The sequence below is a fragment of the Lipophrys pholis genome, assembly GCF_963383615.2.
Source record: "Lipophrys pholis genome assembly, chromosome: 1".
NCBI lineage: Eukaryota > Metazoa > Chordata > Actinopteri > Blenniiformes > Blenniidae > Lipophrys > Lipophrys pholis.
Window position 1 is genome coordinate 11,086,698 of NC_137635.1, and position 16,895 is coordinate 11,103,592.

At 42.7% G+C, this 16,895-nt stretch overlaps 1 protein-coding gene across 1 annotated transcript; it reads right to left on the bottom strand.

Moving 5' to 3' along the window:
- Positions 1–2,712: 2,712 nt before the first annotated feature.
- Positions 2,713–8,545, bottom strand: sost (sclerostin). Its single transcript, XM_080486381.1, has 2 exons — positions 8,144–8,545; positions 2,713–4,406 (listed from the first exon to the last, which is right to left on the bottom strand). The coding sequence occupies exons 1-2, from the start codon at positions 8,418–8,420 to the stop codon at positions 3,997–3,999; spliced, it is 687 nt and encodes a 228-aa protein (XP_080342507.1). The 5' UTR covers positions 8,421–8,545; the 3' UTR covers positions 2,713–3,996.
- Positions 8,546–16,895: the final 8,350 nt, after the last annotated feature.

Below are 16,895 nucleotides of genomic sequence, written 5' to 3' on the forward strand. Positions count from 1 at the left end.
TGACTGTCTCCCTCTGTGTGTTTGGCAGGACATCACTGAGGCCTGTGTTGACAGTGTCGAAACGGCTGCGTCTCGCTCTGCGATAAACAAGACGCCTGGACGCCTCACGGCTGAAATGAGATCTTTCACCACTCGTGGGAGTTCAAAGGCCTGAATGTGACGTCAGGGGGGGGCAACATCTTCACGTAGGTTCATATCGAATTGAAGACATGGTGGGGGGGGGACAAAACGGGACAAAGTACTGATGAGAAACTGATTGTTTTAAGAAGTCGCGTGCAGAACGACTGTTGACACGGCCACATTTCAAGCGAAAACGTTTCTTCGTTTCCATTTCAGAACAGTTTTGCTTTTACGTGGAGACATTGTGAAAATGACGTAGTTAACGCGCCAGACCAGGTGTGTTGACACACACGCAGCAGAGAGCAATAACGATAGTATTTGTGTTTCCCGTGTCTCCGAGCCCCGTTGTCGTGTAAAACAGACGCCCCAAAACACAACCAAAGTTTTGCATTTTTCACTTGAAAACAGCCTCGTGTAAAGAACCTTTCCAAACGGGATAATGCAGCATCTCTTTTCTCCTTTTCTTCGCTTGACGAAGAAAGCCAACGGTCGTTAATCAAAGCTTGTGTCACTTCTATAAATACTCCCAGAGTCTTGTGGGAGCCGTCGGGGAACTGTTGCGTTTGCGTGCAGCTTCTCGGTGACGCCCCGGGGACTCGTGCACCTGGAGTTTGCAGATGATGACACTCGCGCGGCGGGGGGGCGGGACTCGGCGTCTCGGACTTTCGTTTTTTCCTGCGCGTCTGTGCTTCACGTTCTCACAGTAACGCGAGGCAGATGCTTTGTCAGCATCGATATCTTCGGGTACCGTTCGTGGAGCCGCTCTGTTTACGTGCGTGATTGAATTTTCTTGGAAAACCTGTGGTGTTGCGTGTCTGGTCTCTCCCGGAAAGCGGCACTTGAAAATGACATAATGACTCCACATTACAGATGATGTAGTGAAATCTAATCTCTACTGTTTGGCCGCTTGCAGAGCTTTTCTGTTCTGTGTTTGCACTCGAGCCTATTTGACCATTTAAGGGAGCGAATGTACCGGTAATTAAAAATAAATGTGTTTTCTTTAGCTAGGTACGGTTCCAGTGCCTTGGTCACGTAAACGATTCAATCTGACCCGCGGAGCTGCAGCAGAGTTTCAGCAGCTTGAACTTTTGAGCTCTTACGTTGAATCCTGGAGGGATTGTTTAAACCTCCATATTTCTTTCAGAAAGACAAGCTGAACTTCGGCTTAAGAACAACTTCCTTACTGCTGCTTTATTAGAGTAACACACATTATTTTCTTTTATGCTATTACTCAATTAGCATTTAATAGATTCTTCTTCTTAGTTTTTTCACTTAATTTATTTAAATGTATGTTCCATTTGCAAACTGGACTAATAATAACTTCAATATTGGTTCAATGCAATGATTCTGGAGTCAAATAACAAACTGTATGTCAGCAGGTTAAGTTTTGTTGAAATGCAAACGAAACAGAAGGAAACTTTCAGGAAGAGGAGGAACCCGAAGGAGAAAGAATGAAAAGCGTCTCATTTTGGACAGAGGATGATGAGGTGAAACAGGTCATCATCAGTCGTCTTCATCACTTCACCCAACTTCCAGGGGCAGCGATAAAAATCCACGCTGCAGGTTCACAGAGAAAAAAAAAATATATCACACACGGATCAAGGCGAAATCATCGGCTCGAACGGAGGATCCTCTCACTGTGAGGTGAGAGTGCTAACCACTGCACCACCACACAGGCCTGTGTAGAGGCTGTGTAACATATAGGTGTTTTTATTTTTCCCCCCAAATATCACTATAGTGGGACCTTTTCTGAAGTTTTTTTTTTTTGTTAACCGTTCCCTTGGATTGAAGTATTTGCGTAATAAGACTAAAGCTAACCGCAGTTGGCATCTTTTTCTCAACCATCCTCCCGAGATTTGCTTCTTTAATCGCCAGAAACTTGATGTTTAAGATGTGGAAACATCTTCCACAATATCCAGTGAGCTTGAGACGATGAAAAGAATATTCTGTGGTTCAAACGGTACATTTTATCAAACAGTGCGAGCATTTCTCACACCATTATTACGTTTACGTCTTCTTCTGTTTCATGTTCTGTTTTTTTACTTTGGTCTGGAACTACTCTGTGTTTTATACTAAAAGGAAAATATATTTTGTTGGGGGAACAGAAAAAAAAAACTCCTGTTTTCTTTTGTATTTCTACAAAAAAAAAAATTATGAAAAGTGCCAATTCAACATCTTTAATTATGTAAAAGTGAAAATGGTTCCAGAAAGTGAATATTGATTTTGTACTTAATTGATACATGATGCCTTTTTTTAAGGGATCATTTATTGGAGATGTGTGTTGGACATTTCACTGTATTTGGCATCCTTAAAATTTATTTTATCTTGAGATTGCAGTAATTTGAACATTTTCATCGAGAAAACTCAACACCACAACAAAGAAAAACCTGAAAGTTTAAGTTTAAAGATTATTAATGCACTATATCTGTCCAGACCAATGAAGATGAAACCAGATCGTTTGTGGAACATCAACTAAAATGTGTTCAACAGTCCTGATCCAGACATCAGGGTGTTGAGGAATGTGCATAAAAGATCGTTAAAAAAAACAAAAACCTTTAAACACAAATAATATGAAATAAGCCAGCGTTTTTTCCAAATATATCTGCTTTTACTTTATTCATGTCCTGTACAGATTTATTCACTTTCTCTATCATACTATATGACAATAATGGCTATTATTTACTACAAAAAGGTTGCATAAATAATTTAAATGTGGAAAATAAAAAATAAATATGCAGTTCATTCTTTGTGACAGTCCTTCTTTGCGTCTCCCTCGTTTCTCCATCACGTCACAGACCGTCTTCCGGTCGCTGCGTCGTCGAACGCACGAGTTGGAAAGAGAAGCGAGCGCGGCCCGACCAGCGACACGAGGAGCGAGGACGAGGCAGCGGCGGCGCGGAGGAAGGAGGTTGTGTTGTCTGCAGTGACAAACGAAGCGTCGCCACTTCCTCTTCCCCTCGGCGGTCCACACACGGACAAACACGGAATCATTGTTTTGGCCACCTTTGCTGCCTGAGCTATTTAAAGAGCGGGTTGTTGGACGGACGGTTTGACGGACGGTTTGACGGCCGCTCTGTTCGGTAGAGTTAATTCCAGTGTGGTCGTGTTGGAAAGCCCGACGCCGTTCGGTAACGACACATCTACACGCCACGTGTGTGAATCCAGCAGACGGGAAGCGGCTGCGTCTCGAGGAAATGGCTTTTTGTGACTCAGTCCTCAGAAATGGGCTCATTTAGGTGATTAAGAGGAGTCAGAGGAGTGTGGGGTGAGTCCTCCCCGCAGCAGCGTCGCCTCTCTCTCGCTGACTCGTGGTGAAAAAGCGCCGCTGGAACCGACAGGCCATCCTGATGAGCGAAGGCCTTCGCCACTGGCCCGGACCGCCGTGCAGACCGAGGCCTCTCCAAACCTGTCAACGTCCCGCCGCCGGAGGCCGCCGAGCTGCACAGGCAGCCCGGGAGGAGGGGGATTACAACCACTTTGAGCGGACGTCCACCTTTTCAGCCTTAAAAGTGAGCGAGTGGAGCTCTGCATCCGCTGGATATTTGTACAGATGAGGGGCCGAGGCCTCGGGGAGGACTCTGCTTTATGCTTACATGGAATCTGGATAAGTGGAGGACAGAGCCAAGCTCAGGGAGGTTTGGGAGCTGCTGGGGCGATCAGACGCTGGTGGATAAACATCCTCGCCAGTCACAGTCATGGCGAGCTCTGGCACCGACTCCTTCTGTCATGCAAATAAGCAAAGTTCACAAATATGCTGGAAAACAGACTGAAGTCCAGCCTGGGAAATAGCTTATGGGTTTGCTCTGCGTTTCGTGTGTGGTGTAACTTGTGTGTGAGTGCGCTTTGGTGTCTGTCCTCGGATGCTCCGCCGCAGCGTCAGTACGAGTTTCCCGTCAGCGGCGTGTTGTTCTTGCTCCGGTCCTGAGGCGAGCGGCCGTGCTTCTTGCCGCGTTGCGTCTTGGGGAGCTCCTTGGCCTCCGACTGGTTGTGGTGGGGCCTGAAGCGCTTGCACTTGCAGGAGGTGACCACGCGGATCTTGTAAGTCCGAGTGTTGCCGCTGGGACAGTGCAGCTGGACCCGGCGCGTCCGGGAGTGCGCCGCGATGCAGCGGTAGTCCGACGCGCTGCTCCTCCACCACTTGCCGCGGACGATGGAGTTGGGCATGAGGTGCGACGGGAGGCACTGGCCCGAGCACACCAGCTCCCGGACCGGCTTGGCGCTGCGACAGGATCCGTCGGTGATGTAACGGGTGGAGCGCAGCTCCCTGCAGCTCAGCTCTGAAGCACCTGGAGGAAGAGGAGGAAGAGGAGATCACAGTGAGCAGCCGAGGACTCGACCCAAAACAAACGTTCTGAATGAACCTTCTGCAGGTTCACTGCTGCATCTGATCCCTCCGTGTGCTCAGCCCTGTTCAAACACACAACGTGTCATTTAAACCTCAAACATTCAACACTGCTTCATCAGTGTTTTCAGCAAAGTCTGCAAAATTGATCTAAAACTACAAAGAACCCAGCAAATGTTTCTAAAGAAGACCAGAATTAACTACCAAAACTCTGTATAGAGGAAAAGACTTTTTAATAACTGCCATGGCCACCACAGGTTTTCTTTTATTCTTATACATCAGATTTATTAGATACTGCTGAACCTTACACTTTAGTCAATGAAAATTGATGCAACTTAATGTGGAAATTGGTACTTAAAAGTACCTTAAAATACTTAAAATTGCACCAAACAAAGGTATAAACTGGAGGCTTTCATTAGTTTACATTATAAATAGATATAAAAAGCTCAACACATGTTTCTAAGGGACATCAGAGTGAACAGCCAAACCACTGGATGGAGGAAACACCTTCTACATACAATAATATGCATCATATGCATGGAGTTGTTGCCATTTAAAAACTGAATCTAAAATACTGATGGCAAGAAGACACATTTTTAAAACTCTACGTGGTCGAACCAGTCCGAGTTTTCTAACGGATCATCACAAAGCTGCGAGTTAACTCACGATTCCTCAATACGAGACGCGATTGTCGCCAGTGAAGCACTGACTGCGTGAAGCAGCTTCCGGACCAAAGCTTCTCTTACATGCTTCTGCCTGGACAAGCACTGGGGGAATGTTAAAGCTGAGGAGCTCAGATCAGAGCGTCTGCTCTATGAATGGGATCCGTACATCTCAATATAAGAAGCTCCGTTTATGTATTGGAGGTCAACAAGAATTCACCAGTGAAACGCTGTGAGGAGAACAATGTCGTTTCCATGTTGGGCCACTAGTGGGTGCTGTTGTTTGTTTTTGTAATGAAACCACAAACACGAACAATATGCTATAAGCATTACGCTATACAAACTGGGAGTTATTGTTGTTGTTGCCCATCGAGTGAGCGAGTGCGCATTACCTCTACGTTTTCAAGAAGTTGAGTTTTCAGTGACTCGAAGCGCCGCTCTCGTGTAAACCGACGGCCAAGCCGCCACTGAAGTTTGGCATTTTGACTTGAAAATGTTGTTGTGAAAACAAGGGATTTAGTTTTATGGATGCCTTCAGTTTTTCTCCATGCTTGTAAAGGAATGAGGATATGAGTAAAGTGCACCTTTAAAGTCGGACGCGTTGCGTGAGAATCTGCACTCGGTAACTTTTGAATCTCCTCACAGTGCCTTGGCCACCAGAGGTTCTCTTACAGGGAATTGCAGTAACACTTATCAGAAGAAACTGATAAACCTTACACTTTATTGTGTGTTTAGAAATATACAGTTATAATAAATTCCATCAAATAATCTCCAATCAGAGTCTCTGAACTTTTGATTCCTGGTGTGATCATAAACTGACAAAAAAAAAAAAAAAAATCAAACAGCTGGCAGCAATCAGCTGATAGCAAATCCAGAGCCGAGGGCCATTAAACAGCTCAATCAAACCAAATGGAAGCTGGGCCTGGAAGGAAAAGCTGCTGGACGCAGGGAATGTATGTGAGATGGGAGAGTAAATAGCTGTCTGGTTATTTTAAGGCAGCGTTACAGGTTTTAACAAACTGGACACCTGCCAGACTGATTTGAGACACTCAGACCGTAATCCAATAGTTCGGCTTTTTAACAGCCGCACGCATGAGTTATTGTCCTGGTTCTTTTCCTTCTTCGCAAACAGAGTGAAGGATAAAAAAAAAAAAAAAAAAAAAAAAGGACTGTCGGTTAAGAAATGATACACTCGGAGAGGATCTGTTTTCCTCTGTGGCTTTCTTTGCAAGAAAGGGCTGAACAAAGGATTTATGTGAGGTGACTTCCTCTTTTTTTGTTTTTGTTTGGGTTTTTTTTTGTTTTCCTCCCTCCCCATGAGAACCTGATCTGGTGTTATTCTGCGGCTGGAGGGACCACAGTGGCGCACAATGCTTCCAGCACACACTGCGGGCAGCGGTTTGAACCGACTACCACCAGAACCACTAAAACAGTCTGGTATCGTCCCCTCTCTGAAGCAAACACACTGCAGACTACCGTACGGCTGCGTGAGCTGTGGTTTTCCCTCAGAGAGGAGCCGATCTCTGGGAGAGGACTGGAGGGAGGCCAGGCCTCCGCCGTGACCCCGCAGGGACCAAGCAGATAATAATCCAGGAGATTTCTCCCTCACACTTGCTGCAGTTTAATTATGGAAGCTTCGCATGTGTTTTTGAACATCTTCTTCGAAACACACAACGAATAAAACTCAAATAAAACACGACCTCCTTTTATTTCGTCTTTCTTCTTCATCTTCGCACCAACGACTCGCTAAATCTGCCCCGTCAGCTCTTCTCCCCCTAATCTGATCAATCATCTTGTGATCTGCAAATCAAGTGGCCGTGATTGAGCGGGTCGAGAAACTACCGCAGCCACTCATCTTGAATCCATGAGAGCACGCGTGAGATTATCCTGCAAGCACAGCTCAATCAGAACTTCCATCCTTTACTGGCCACAGGTGGGAATCATTCTCAGAGGCAGTGTTGCATTTAAAAGGCAATTTCTACAAAACCCCCACAAAGACATCCCCCCCTCTAAGAACAAACCGTGGACTTTCTCTGTTTGGGAGACATGTTGTTGCAATCAAATGGTTATGGCGTAAGTAGAGCTTGACTAATAGTATAAAGAGAGAAGGAAACAACCTGGAAGACAACGTGAAAAAGCCCTGATGTCTCCACGGACGCTCTGTTTGGAGGAGGGAACCGCAAGAATGTGCGCCTGAGCTGCTCTCATCACCCTCATCTCTGGATTAAACAGGAAAACACTCTTCCCACACAGCTGAGCGGCTCCTCATCAGGGAGCCGGTGTGAAAACCAAGCAGAGGGTGAGGACAGGATGCTCACTGAACTGTAATGTTCAAGCATTCAGTCTTTTCACAGAAACATTTAACCTTTAAAATCGTTCTTCTGAAGCGCTTACTAACCCATTTTATCCATTAGAATGAGAGTTCAAAGACGAACTTGGTGTGGAAGGTAATTTTGTTGGATTTGGGAAGTTTTTTGAAACTTAAAATTTTAAGTTTTTACAGGCTCTGATCCATTAAAATTAAGTTTTCATGAGAAGAAATCAAATTTTATATTTAGATCGAGTTTCTTTGTAAAGCGGCAGACTGGGAGTTAAAATATCGCAATAAAATTTACATTTTATATGCCCATTCGCTTGCAAAAATGTTTATCTTACATTTAAATCTATCTTTCTTTATGTTTTAAATTGGGAGCTTTCGCAATTTTACGCACGGTGGCATAGTGCGCGTAAAAATCCCAAAGCCTACAGAGTTTCTGAGCGCAAAAATGACCGACTGGCTATTAAAATTTCACTATAAAATACACATTTCATATATCCATTCATTTGGAACAATGTTTATCTGGCATACAACTCAGTCTATCTATGTATTAATGTTTTAAATTGGGGGTTTTCTCACTTTTACGCGCGGTACAAATGCGCGTAAAAACCCTGAACTTTACCCTTAACAGTTGATTTAATGATTTTTATGTCACAAGTGTATTACAATGAAGTTAGAAGGATTTAACGTGTAATCACTTACTGAAGGAAACTGTGTTGGCTGTCCTCCCGCCGTGTTTCGCCCTGTTATTATTCAACGTGTTGCTGTTGTTGTTGATGGCGTTGTTGTTGTTGTTGCTGTTGTCGATGCCTCCAGACGCCGGTAGTATCGCCTCCAGCGGTGTCCGGGGGGTTTCTCTGTACTCCGGTAAGATCTCCGTAGCATCGTTTTTAAATACCTTCCATCCCTTGACGGCGGTGCAGCATCCCTGCAGCAGCAGCGCCGAGCTGGAGACGAGGAGAGCCAGAGACACCTGCATGCTGCTCGGCTCAGGAGAGGCGCAAATCTCACACGGATAACAAATGATAAAACAAAAAAGCTTGTAGATTCAAATAAATCGGGTGACGAGATGGTTAGACACGCTGGTCACTTCCAGTCTCCGTGAGCGCAAGAGGCGCGCGCGGTATTTAAGCATTACGCACGTTTTGGTCGGGGCTGGCAATTAAGCGCTCGCACAAAGTGGGAGGGGTTGAACCTGGAGAGAGACTCATTGAGGAAGGAGGCGGTGGGAGGAAGGAGAGGAGAAGATGAGGAGCGAGAAGTGTGGACACATAGAAGATATTTTTTAAAACATGAAGCCAAAAAATGCAGGAAAAAAAGGGGAGGTTAATCTGCACATCTTTGTTCTGCTGCTCCAATTATATCCGTACATCCAGCGCCTCTCCCATCTTTTAATAATTTCCGTGCGTTTAACCCCCCCCCCCCCAAAAAAAAATGTGGCAACAGATCATGTTTGGTCACTTCTGCACTTTCTTCCTAATGAACGTAAATCCACGGAAACATGATAAAATCATTCCACTAAACGTGAATAAATGCGCTGCTCTTCTGGCTTCTTTTGATGAAACGTTGGTTGTGCTATTAATTGATCTGAACGTACCTGTAAGAAATATCTACAGTTTTCACATATAAAATGAATACATTTACACAAATGTAGACGTACAAAGGTTTTTATTGTGGATTCAAATGAATGATGTTAAATAAATTCTATTAATTCTCATAAAATACCCCAAAAATACTATAATACCACTAAACATTTGTCAATCTGCTACTTCCATCGCTACTTTTTGAAAAGAATACATTATATAGTAGGAGAGTGATAGTTATTCATGTGTAGATTATGTTTTACAGATCAGTTTTTTTGTTGTTGTTGTGCCTTTCTTATCATTTTGTTCAGTTTAGTGTTTTTCGGCAGCTTAAATTTAAATAAATGGCACATGATGGTGTTTATTTATTCATCCTTTAAACGTTCAATGGAATTTAAGCATTCATTCATCACATTTTGGAATAGAAATGTGTGTGTGTGTGTGGGGGGGGGGGGGGGGGGGGGGTTCTTTAAATGGAGACAGTTGGTGTCGAGGTTTGCATGTTCACCATCAGCATGAGCTTTTCTCTGCTTGCTCCATCTTTTTCCCCCTCAGTCCAGAAGCATCTGAGGCTCTAAGTTGGATGTAACCTGAGTGTCTCTCTCTGTGTTTTTCCCGTGCGTCCTCACCTTCGGTCGGCTGGATTCGTCTTCATCACCTCGTGACCTCACTTGGATCAAACAGTGGAGAAGATGGATGATGCATTAGGTAGAAGGCTGTGGGTGTCCAGCAGCATGTAGAGACTCTTTTATCCAAATCCAGTGACAAATGTATTGCATTTAGTGAATTTCCAAGCCATAGATTGTGGGAAATGTGTGAATTCTGCTTTTCCACCTGTTGTGAACGTCACTTAACGGTGTTTTACAGACTTTAAAGTAATGAAACATCCTCACGCACTCTAAGTTGTGCGTATTTGAATAAATGCCCCACAAAGTGTGCTGGTTTATTTTGGACCACCTCGTTCTCCCGTGAGACCTTTCCTCTCCTCTCTCTTCTCTCCACTGTTTGAAACACACATTAATCATCCCCTCCCCTCACATTAATTACAGTGTTACTGCTCTCAGCAGGCACATTCAAGCGAATGACGCTGCTCGTCTCCTGCAGCCGAATAAACTCTGCAGCTCCATCTGTTGTGTGCAACATTTGAACGCTGCCCATGCTTTGCATGGGAATCCGACAAATCTATATCTGCGTGTCTGGTTTGAATAAAATAATGCAGACTGAGGACTACAAGTTCTTGGCTTCGCTCCTATCCCAGTGATTTGATGAGCGCTGACAGATGGAGGCTCTTTTATTCAAACACTGCCCTCTTGAGGGCGAATAAACAAGTTTAGTGGAGGGAAAGGATGAGCGCAGGGTTCCTGCGGACGAGTTTATAGATGCAGAACTATGAATCCTGGGTTACAAGATAGGAGGAAAATAAAGTTTGGGATTTAAACTCTTCATCCAGGTCAATGTTGTGTTAGAGATGAGTCCATAATCGCCATATTCTCCTGTAATTCTCTGTATTGTTTTATATCAGGGTAAGATGCAAGTTTGAATTCAAGTTGAAACTTGAAAAAAGAGATTTAAATGTATTTTTCATCCTTTGAAAAGTATTTCCACGCACAAGAAAGGACTCAAACCAGGATCCTTTAAGTGTGAGGTGAACCACTTCTTCACTATGTAGACTTTAAAAAAAAACACCTTTACAAATAAAAAAAAATAATAAAAAAAATACAAAGAGTGTTTTTAATTAGTTACAATTTTCCATAAATATCTTCTTTTTTTTTTAATTACACAAAATGACAAATCGATATTCATTATCAGCAATTTAAACTATTATGATTAGAGCAATTGGCAGATTGTGAATTCTATATCTGAAATAATGTAAATGATGTTCAAATTGAAGTCTCTTCTGGATTTTTAATGTGAATGTAATCTGAGAGATGTTTTGTGTTAAAAGGTGAGAAAAAATATATAATTGAGTTGTGTTATTGTTGTCGGGGTCAAACTGTGAATCAATTCCGAACGTTATGCAGGATCTGAGTGACTTATAGAAAACTTGTTCAGTCATCCATTATATTGAGATAAATATGTATGTTGTGTAAATGTTTACCTGTAAATAAATAAACTCAACAGTTCAACAGTAAAAGGTATGAAAATGTGACCATGAACAACTGACGCAGCTTTCAGTACATCGGTGGTTTATAAAGTTTTCATGTAACCAAATGTTGTATAAGTGATCAAAGACGATTGTGTTGCTGTTCTGCAGCCTTTGTTGTAAATAACTCACATTATAAGACTGAATGAGAGTTTTTAACCTTTTATAGAAACACAGTGAGGATATGTCGTATTTAGACACTTTTTTGAGCAATAAATTGTGAAAAATGTAACATTCCATACTTCATTTTTGACAAATAAATTTGACATCATGTTCTTAACGCTTTTGTTGTCCGACTTTAATGAGGGTCTGGCCGAATCTCACCAACTAAAAGAGTTGAATGTTGCAAAATATAAACCGAAGAATTGTTTTAAAGTAGAAAATACCTTGTTTATTTGTATATTTGCCTCATAAATAGGCTGTTAAGATATTTTGGCTTTGAAAACGTCATAAATGAACAATAACCTGAACATATTTGCAGATAATGTTTTGTTTTTTTCCTCTTCTAAAAACCTCACTGAGTCTGAGAAAGTTTTTTTCACAAGCGCTGAAGGGAGCGTTTTTCTTTTTGTAATGATTTCTGACGTTCAGCATGACACTGATGTTACGATCCAGGAGGTTTTAAAGTAAATGGAGCAGACAGCTCATATTGTGTGTAACCCTCCAGCTCTGAGGCCGTGCCAGCTTTCTATCTTTATGTGTCGGACCCGGTGTCTTCAGCGAGCCAGCTCTGATTATGGCCTGCTCACCGACGTCGTGACGGATGTCAGTCACGGTCTGGATTCAGGCCTCTGGGTTTCTTTCTGGAGCCCGTGGGCCCCCGGGGGAGTGTTTTTCTATCATGATAACAAGTCCAAATAACAGTCAGATGCTCAGCAGACTGACAGAAAGCCTCCAGCGCTGCCGAGTGCAGTTTGATTTTTATGGAAATGGAGGAAAACATTGTTTTCAGTCCACAAACAAGCTGTCCTGGCGCCCGCTGTTTTGTGGTTGTTGTTTTTTTTGGTCACATGATGTTCGTCTGTTTAACAACCTGATCGCAAACATACAAACGTACTTCCACTTCTCAACACGATCATGAGCCAATGAGAGCAAAGTAAAAGAGATTACAGCAAAATGTAAACATTTTGACATTCAACAGACATAAAACAAACTAAAGGTGATTATTGTGCTTCAAATCGGATTATTTTTCTAATCCGACACAAAATACACAACTCCTCTGAGCTCGTGCAGCATATTATTTGTACACCAAGATTGACCGAGGTCAAAATTCTTCCATATTTTATAGTGATGTTTTATTGATTATAGGTTGGGTTTCAACATTGGTAACTTGTGATACTTTTACTTTGAAAAGCCAGTCAAGCCCACGTGAGTAAACATAAATAATGATAGAAATGATAAAGATGCTTTTAATAGGAAGAAATGTGCAGATTCAAACTCGGAGGAGGCTGATTCTGCTGGACCAGAAGTGTCAAACACATTTGAATTCAGGAGCCGCAAACATAACATAGGGCCACGATAACCTTTAAATTCAAACGCTTTCTTTGTTGCGGTGCAGAGCATACCTGATGAAAACGTATAGTGAGAAGAAAAAGGAGAAAAGCTCAGTGTGATAAAGTCTCCAAACAGTCTATCCTACAGCAGCTTTACTGGAAAATGATCCAGCCAGAACTTTACGGTTTATCAAAAGTTGAAACCCAATTTTAAAGTAGAGACTGTGTTAGTTATTCGCGACATTTCTCCAGCCTAATTTTGTGCTAAGAATTACTAGATATCACAGGAAGAGAAACCAATATGGTAGAAATATCATGTATCTGTTAAGCTGGATGTCAAATCAAGGAAAATGGAGGCTCAGTGGTGCTCAAATTTGACAATCTGCCGTCTTGCCGTTGGGCAAATAGGCCTCCTAATTTCCTTTCGCTAAGGGCCTCCAATTGGCCCGGGGCGGCCCGGGTTACCAAGGCACTAGAAAGACTCACACACTCACCAAACTGGTATTTCCATCTGTTTCTCGTAGCGATGGATGTGAGGAAGATGTCAGGCTCCTCGTCTTCATCGTGATGTGATGTTTTCATCAGCTGCTCATCTGTTTCATCTGCACTATGTCACATCTTGGTTTTATCAAAACGCGCTTTTCTACTGCGGGCAGCATGAAAACAACTAAATAGAGATTTTTTTATTTTTTTTTCTCTGTGTTTGTGGGAAAATAAAAGACAGAAAGACAATGTTTTGTCATAAAAGTGAATATAGGCTTTTCCATAAACTATACATGAGTTCAAATAGTGAAACAGACTCCTGCAATGCAGCATGGGAACAGCCACATGCTGTGAATAAAACATGTTAAATACATGCATTAAAAGACATTTGTCAATATGAGCTCTTAAGATGTGGATCAGTGATGAATGGCTTTGTGGTCTGCTGCATTCCTCCTGTGTTATTCCATTTGAAAAGCTGTCATAAAAAAAGCACGAATAAATTGGAATTCCTGTTCACGACATTTGGCGTCCAAAGGACGCAGATGTATCATTTGTGACAGAACAAATCTGAGCAGAGATCATGTTTCAGCAACGGCAGACTTCTGAGGGAACACAAGCAGATATTTATCAAGTGTTTGTAGACTGTATTTACATTTGAAGAGGCTGCACATCTGGATGTATTTAGCTCATTTCTTAATAAGAAACTAGGACCACAACACAGGCTGCATCTTCACCGTGTCTGAAGTAGAAACGACTTCCAGTCAGTCAATACAAGGTCATGACATGATCCAACTGGTGCTGGTTATGGACGAAGAATCCTTCAGAACAACGTCACCTGACCACCAGTCCGTTACAGGGTCATTTACACCTACAGGCTATTTCAAGTCACGAGTCTTAGGTAGTTTTAAGTAGCCGCTGATCGGATGACCTCAGAGCTCTTTTTTGGGCCCGTAATGTTAAAAGCTCGGCTAAATCAGGTGAAACAAGTCCATTAAGAACTTTAAAAACAAACATTATAGTTTAGAATGAATTTACATGTATATATTTACACAGCAACGGTGCTCAGAGACACCGAAACTGTCCTCTTCCCCCATTAAACAGGAGTTTAATGGAAGAGTAACAGTGCAGCTCTTCACTGAAAACTAGTTTAGTTAATTGTAACTGTGCTGCCTCTGTTGGTGCAATGTTACCTCCTCACCACTAGGTGGTGCAGAGGTGACTTGGCCTTGTCAACACAGCTGCAGTGTTTTGGTGTTTGGAAAGCAGTAAACAAAATAAAAAGAAATATAGCTGCACAATATCTTGAGTTATAAGGGTAAAAGTTCAGTTACCTGTCATTGTGTCAAATTAAAAGTCTGCGTGTTTGGAATTTTTCTAAGTAGTTTTTCAGTGTCTTCACATAGAAACACGGCAACCTACAACAAAGCCTGGAATAGCTACGTCACTCATTGAATGAAAATAGACAGTCACATGTGTATTTCTGCCAGCGGCAGTGAAGTTATGGTACTATGTAATCCCGGACTGATGTCCTCATTCTGAACAGAAGGGTTTTCATATTAAAGATGCTCAAGTGAAAGTGTTTGCGGGCGAAAAGTGATGAAAAGCAAATGTGCGCGAACACTTCCGCTGCTCTCGCCGTTGTACATGTGTGAAGAATTTAGCAAGAAGTGCTGTAGCGCAGCGGATGATCAATTGCGGTGCGTTGACCCTGGACGTCTTTGAAAGCGTTTCATTATTGACGGCGGCTCCGCTCTCTGCGGAGAACAGCGGAGCTACACCATTTCAAACAGCTCAGGCGATTGATTTATCGCCCATTTATTTGCACGCAGCTCTTTCCAAACTATATCTGTGCATGTCTATAATGGAAGTAATTAATCATTCTTCAGCTGAATATTATAACAAAGAGATGAGGCAGTCCTGACTTTTTTTTTTTGAAGTTTTAGATAATAGCGCTGGATAATGCCACGGTTTTGTGTTGGTCTCATTTTTAACTAATAATAAGTGATCGTCGACATATAGCTGCATTTAGATTTTACCAAGTTATGTGAAAATAAACAATTAAAAAAAAGAATCTTTGTCGAACTCCAGACAGAGCAAACGCAGCAACACAAGTTGACCTTTTCATGGTTTCCAGGACGTTTTATTTTGGCTCTTACCAGTCAGACTCCGGCCCTTCCCATTGCTTGCCCTCATCTTTTTCTTGTTCCTGAGACTCGTCAAAATAGACGCCCTCACATTTGCAGCCAAACGGAAAAAAGGAACCGTAAGTCTGGCCGACCACAGTAAACTGTCTCTAACCTCTCGACCACGAGCATTGTGAGCACTATTCTGAGAGGGAAATCACACCACCGCACAAAATCCTCCACTATCTTTTTCTGTCACAATGAACCCAGTGTGTCGCCTGCTTTTATCTGACTGGAGCTCCTCCAGCCCGGGATATATCGGAATGTGCTAAATGGGTGTATAAATACGGCTTTTCGCCCACACAGCCAATGCATCGCCGCACAATTTGGCAACACTGAAAAATTTCAAAAGACAGAGAATGAACTGTGTAAACAAACGTACCAAAGTTTACTCGGTCGATAACTTAATTTGTGTAGCGTTTCAGGATGAAGCAGCTTTTCACTGCCTGCAGGTCGGAGTGAATGACAATGGAAATAAATCACAGATACGATACAAAAGGCAAACCACAGAGCCGGTACACAGTACAATATACTTCTGTTTTCCCATGGTGGATAAATGGTTAAAGTGAAAGACCCTTCGGCACTTTGGAATCACATCTTGGATTTCGGTTGGTTGAAGGTGAAGGAGCGAGGAGCTCCACCAACAAGGAGAGAGTCAACGTGGAGCCGCTACCCATCGACGCAGACACGAGGTGGTTTGATCGCCTGACTGACGCCAATCAATGCCTCCAATTAGACCGACAGCCTGGAGGTCGACCCAAGACCTGCTGAAGAGAATAAGACCTTATTAAAATAACATTTCAAATAAAAAGACTTTGTTTCTTTGGGTTTTGGTTTCAGAAAAGTTCCGCATTCACACGAGAGAGATAAGTTCACATTAAAAGTGCAGGGATGGAACGGTATGGTCCGGTACGGTTAGGGTTAGGGTTAGGGTTAGGGTTAGGGTTAGGGTTAGGGTTAGCCTAACCCTAGATCAGAAATGTGTTTCCGAGTTAAACACTAATACAATAAAACACCATTCATTCAAATTGGGTATGGTGATGTGGGAACGGATTTTTTTGAATGTTTTAGTGTTTTTAATGATTTTCTGAGTTGAAATTCTTCTCTGGGTTTTATTTATTCTCATGTCTGTGTGAAGCACTTTGTGCTGCTTTAAAGGACCTAATAAATTCCTTGGAGTTAAAAGCTCTAGCACTTGTGAATCTTTCTAGAAACTCGACAGGGACAACACTGGAAACTGGAAAGGCATGAAATCTAAACAGATGGACTGACAAAGATGCATGGACAGACCTTTTTATACACACAGCAGGATTAACGACTCGAAAATATGCCGGTAAAAACACTGAAAGGAGTAAGCAGGGAAAACGAGCAGCGAGGAGCGAGTCAGACACAGAAAGCCCGCATGAGGATGGGTCACGTGGGAGGATGTTTGAAGACCAGCGATGAGAGTTTGAAATCCCGGCTGTTGTTTTTCGCTGTTGTCACATCAGTCATTAAAAGACGATGCAGAGGGACATGAGAGTCAGAGCAGCGCAGACCCTCATTGAGGCTCACGGGAGGAAACCATAC

What these genes read in the sequence shown, in the direction of transcription:
- sost (XM_080486381.1), bottom strand. Translation starts at nt 8,420, where the DNA reads ATGCAGGTGTCTCTGGCTCTCCTCGTCTCCAGCTCGGCGCTGCTGCTG. An exon ending in AGCCAACACAGTTTCCTTCA is followed by an intron (nt 4,407 to 8,143) that starts GTAAGTGATTAC and finishes CTCTTCCTCCAG; the next exon opens with GTGCTTCAGAGCTGAGCTGC.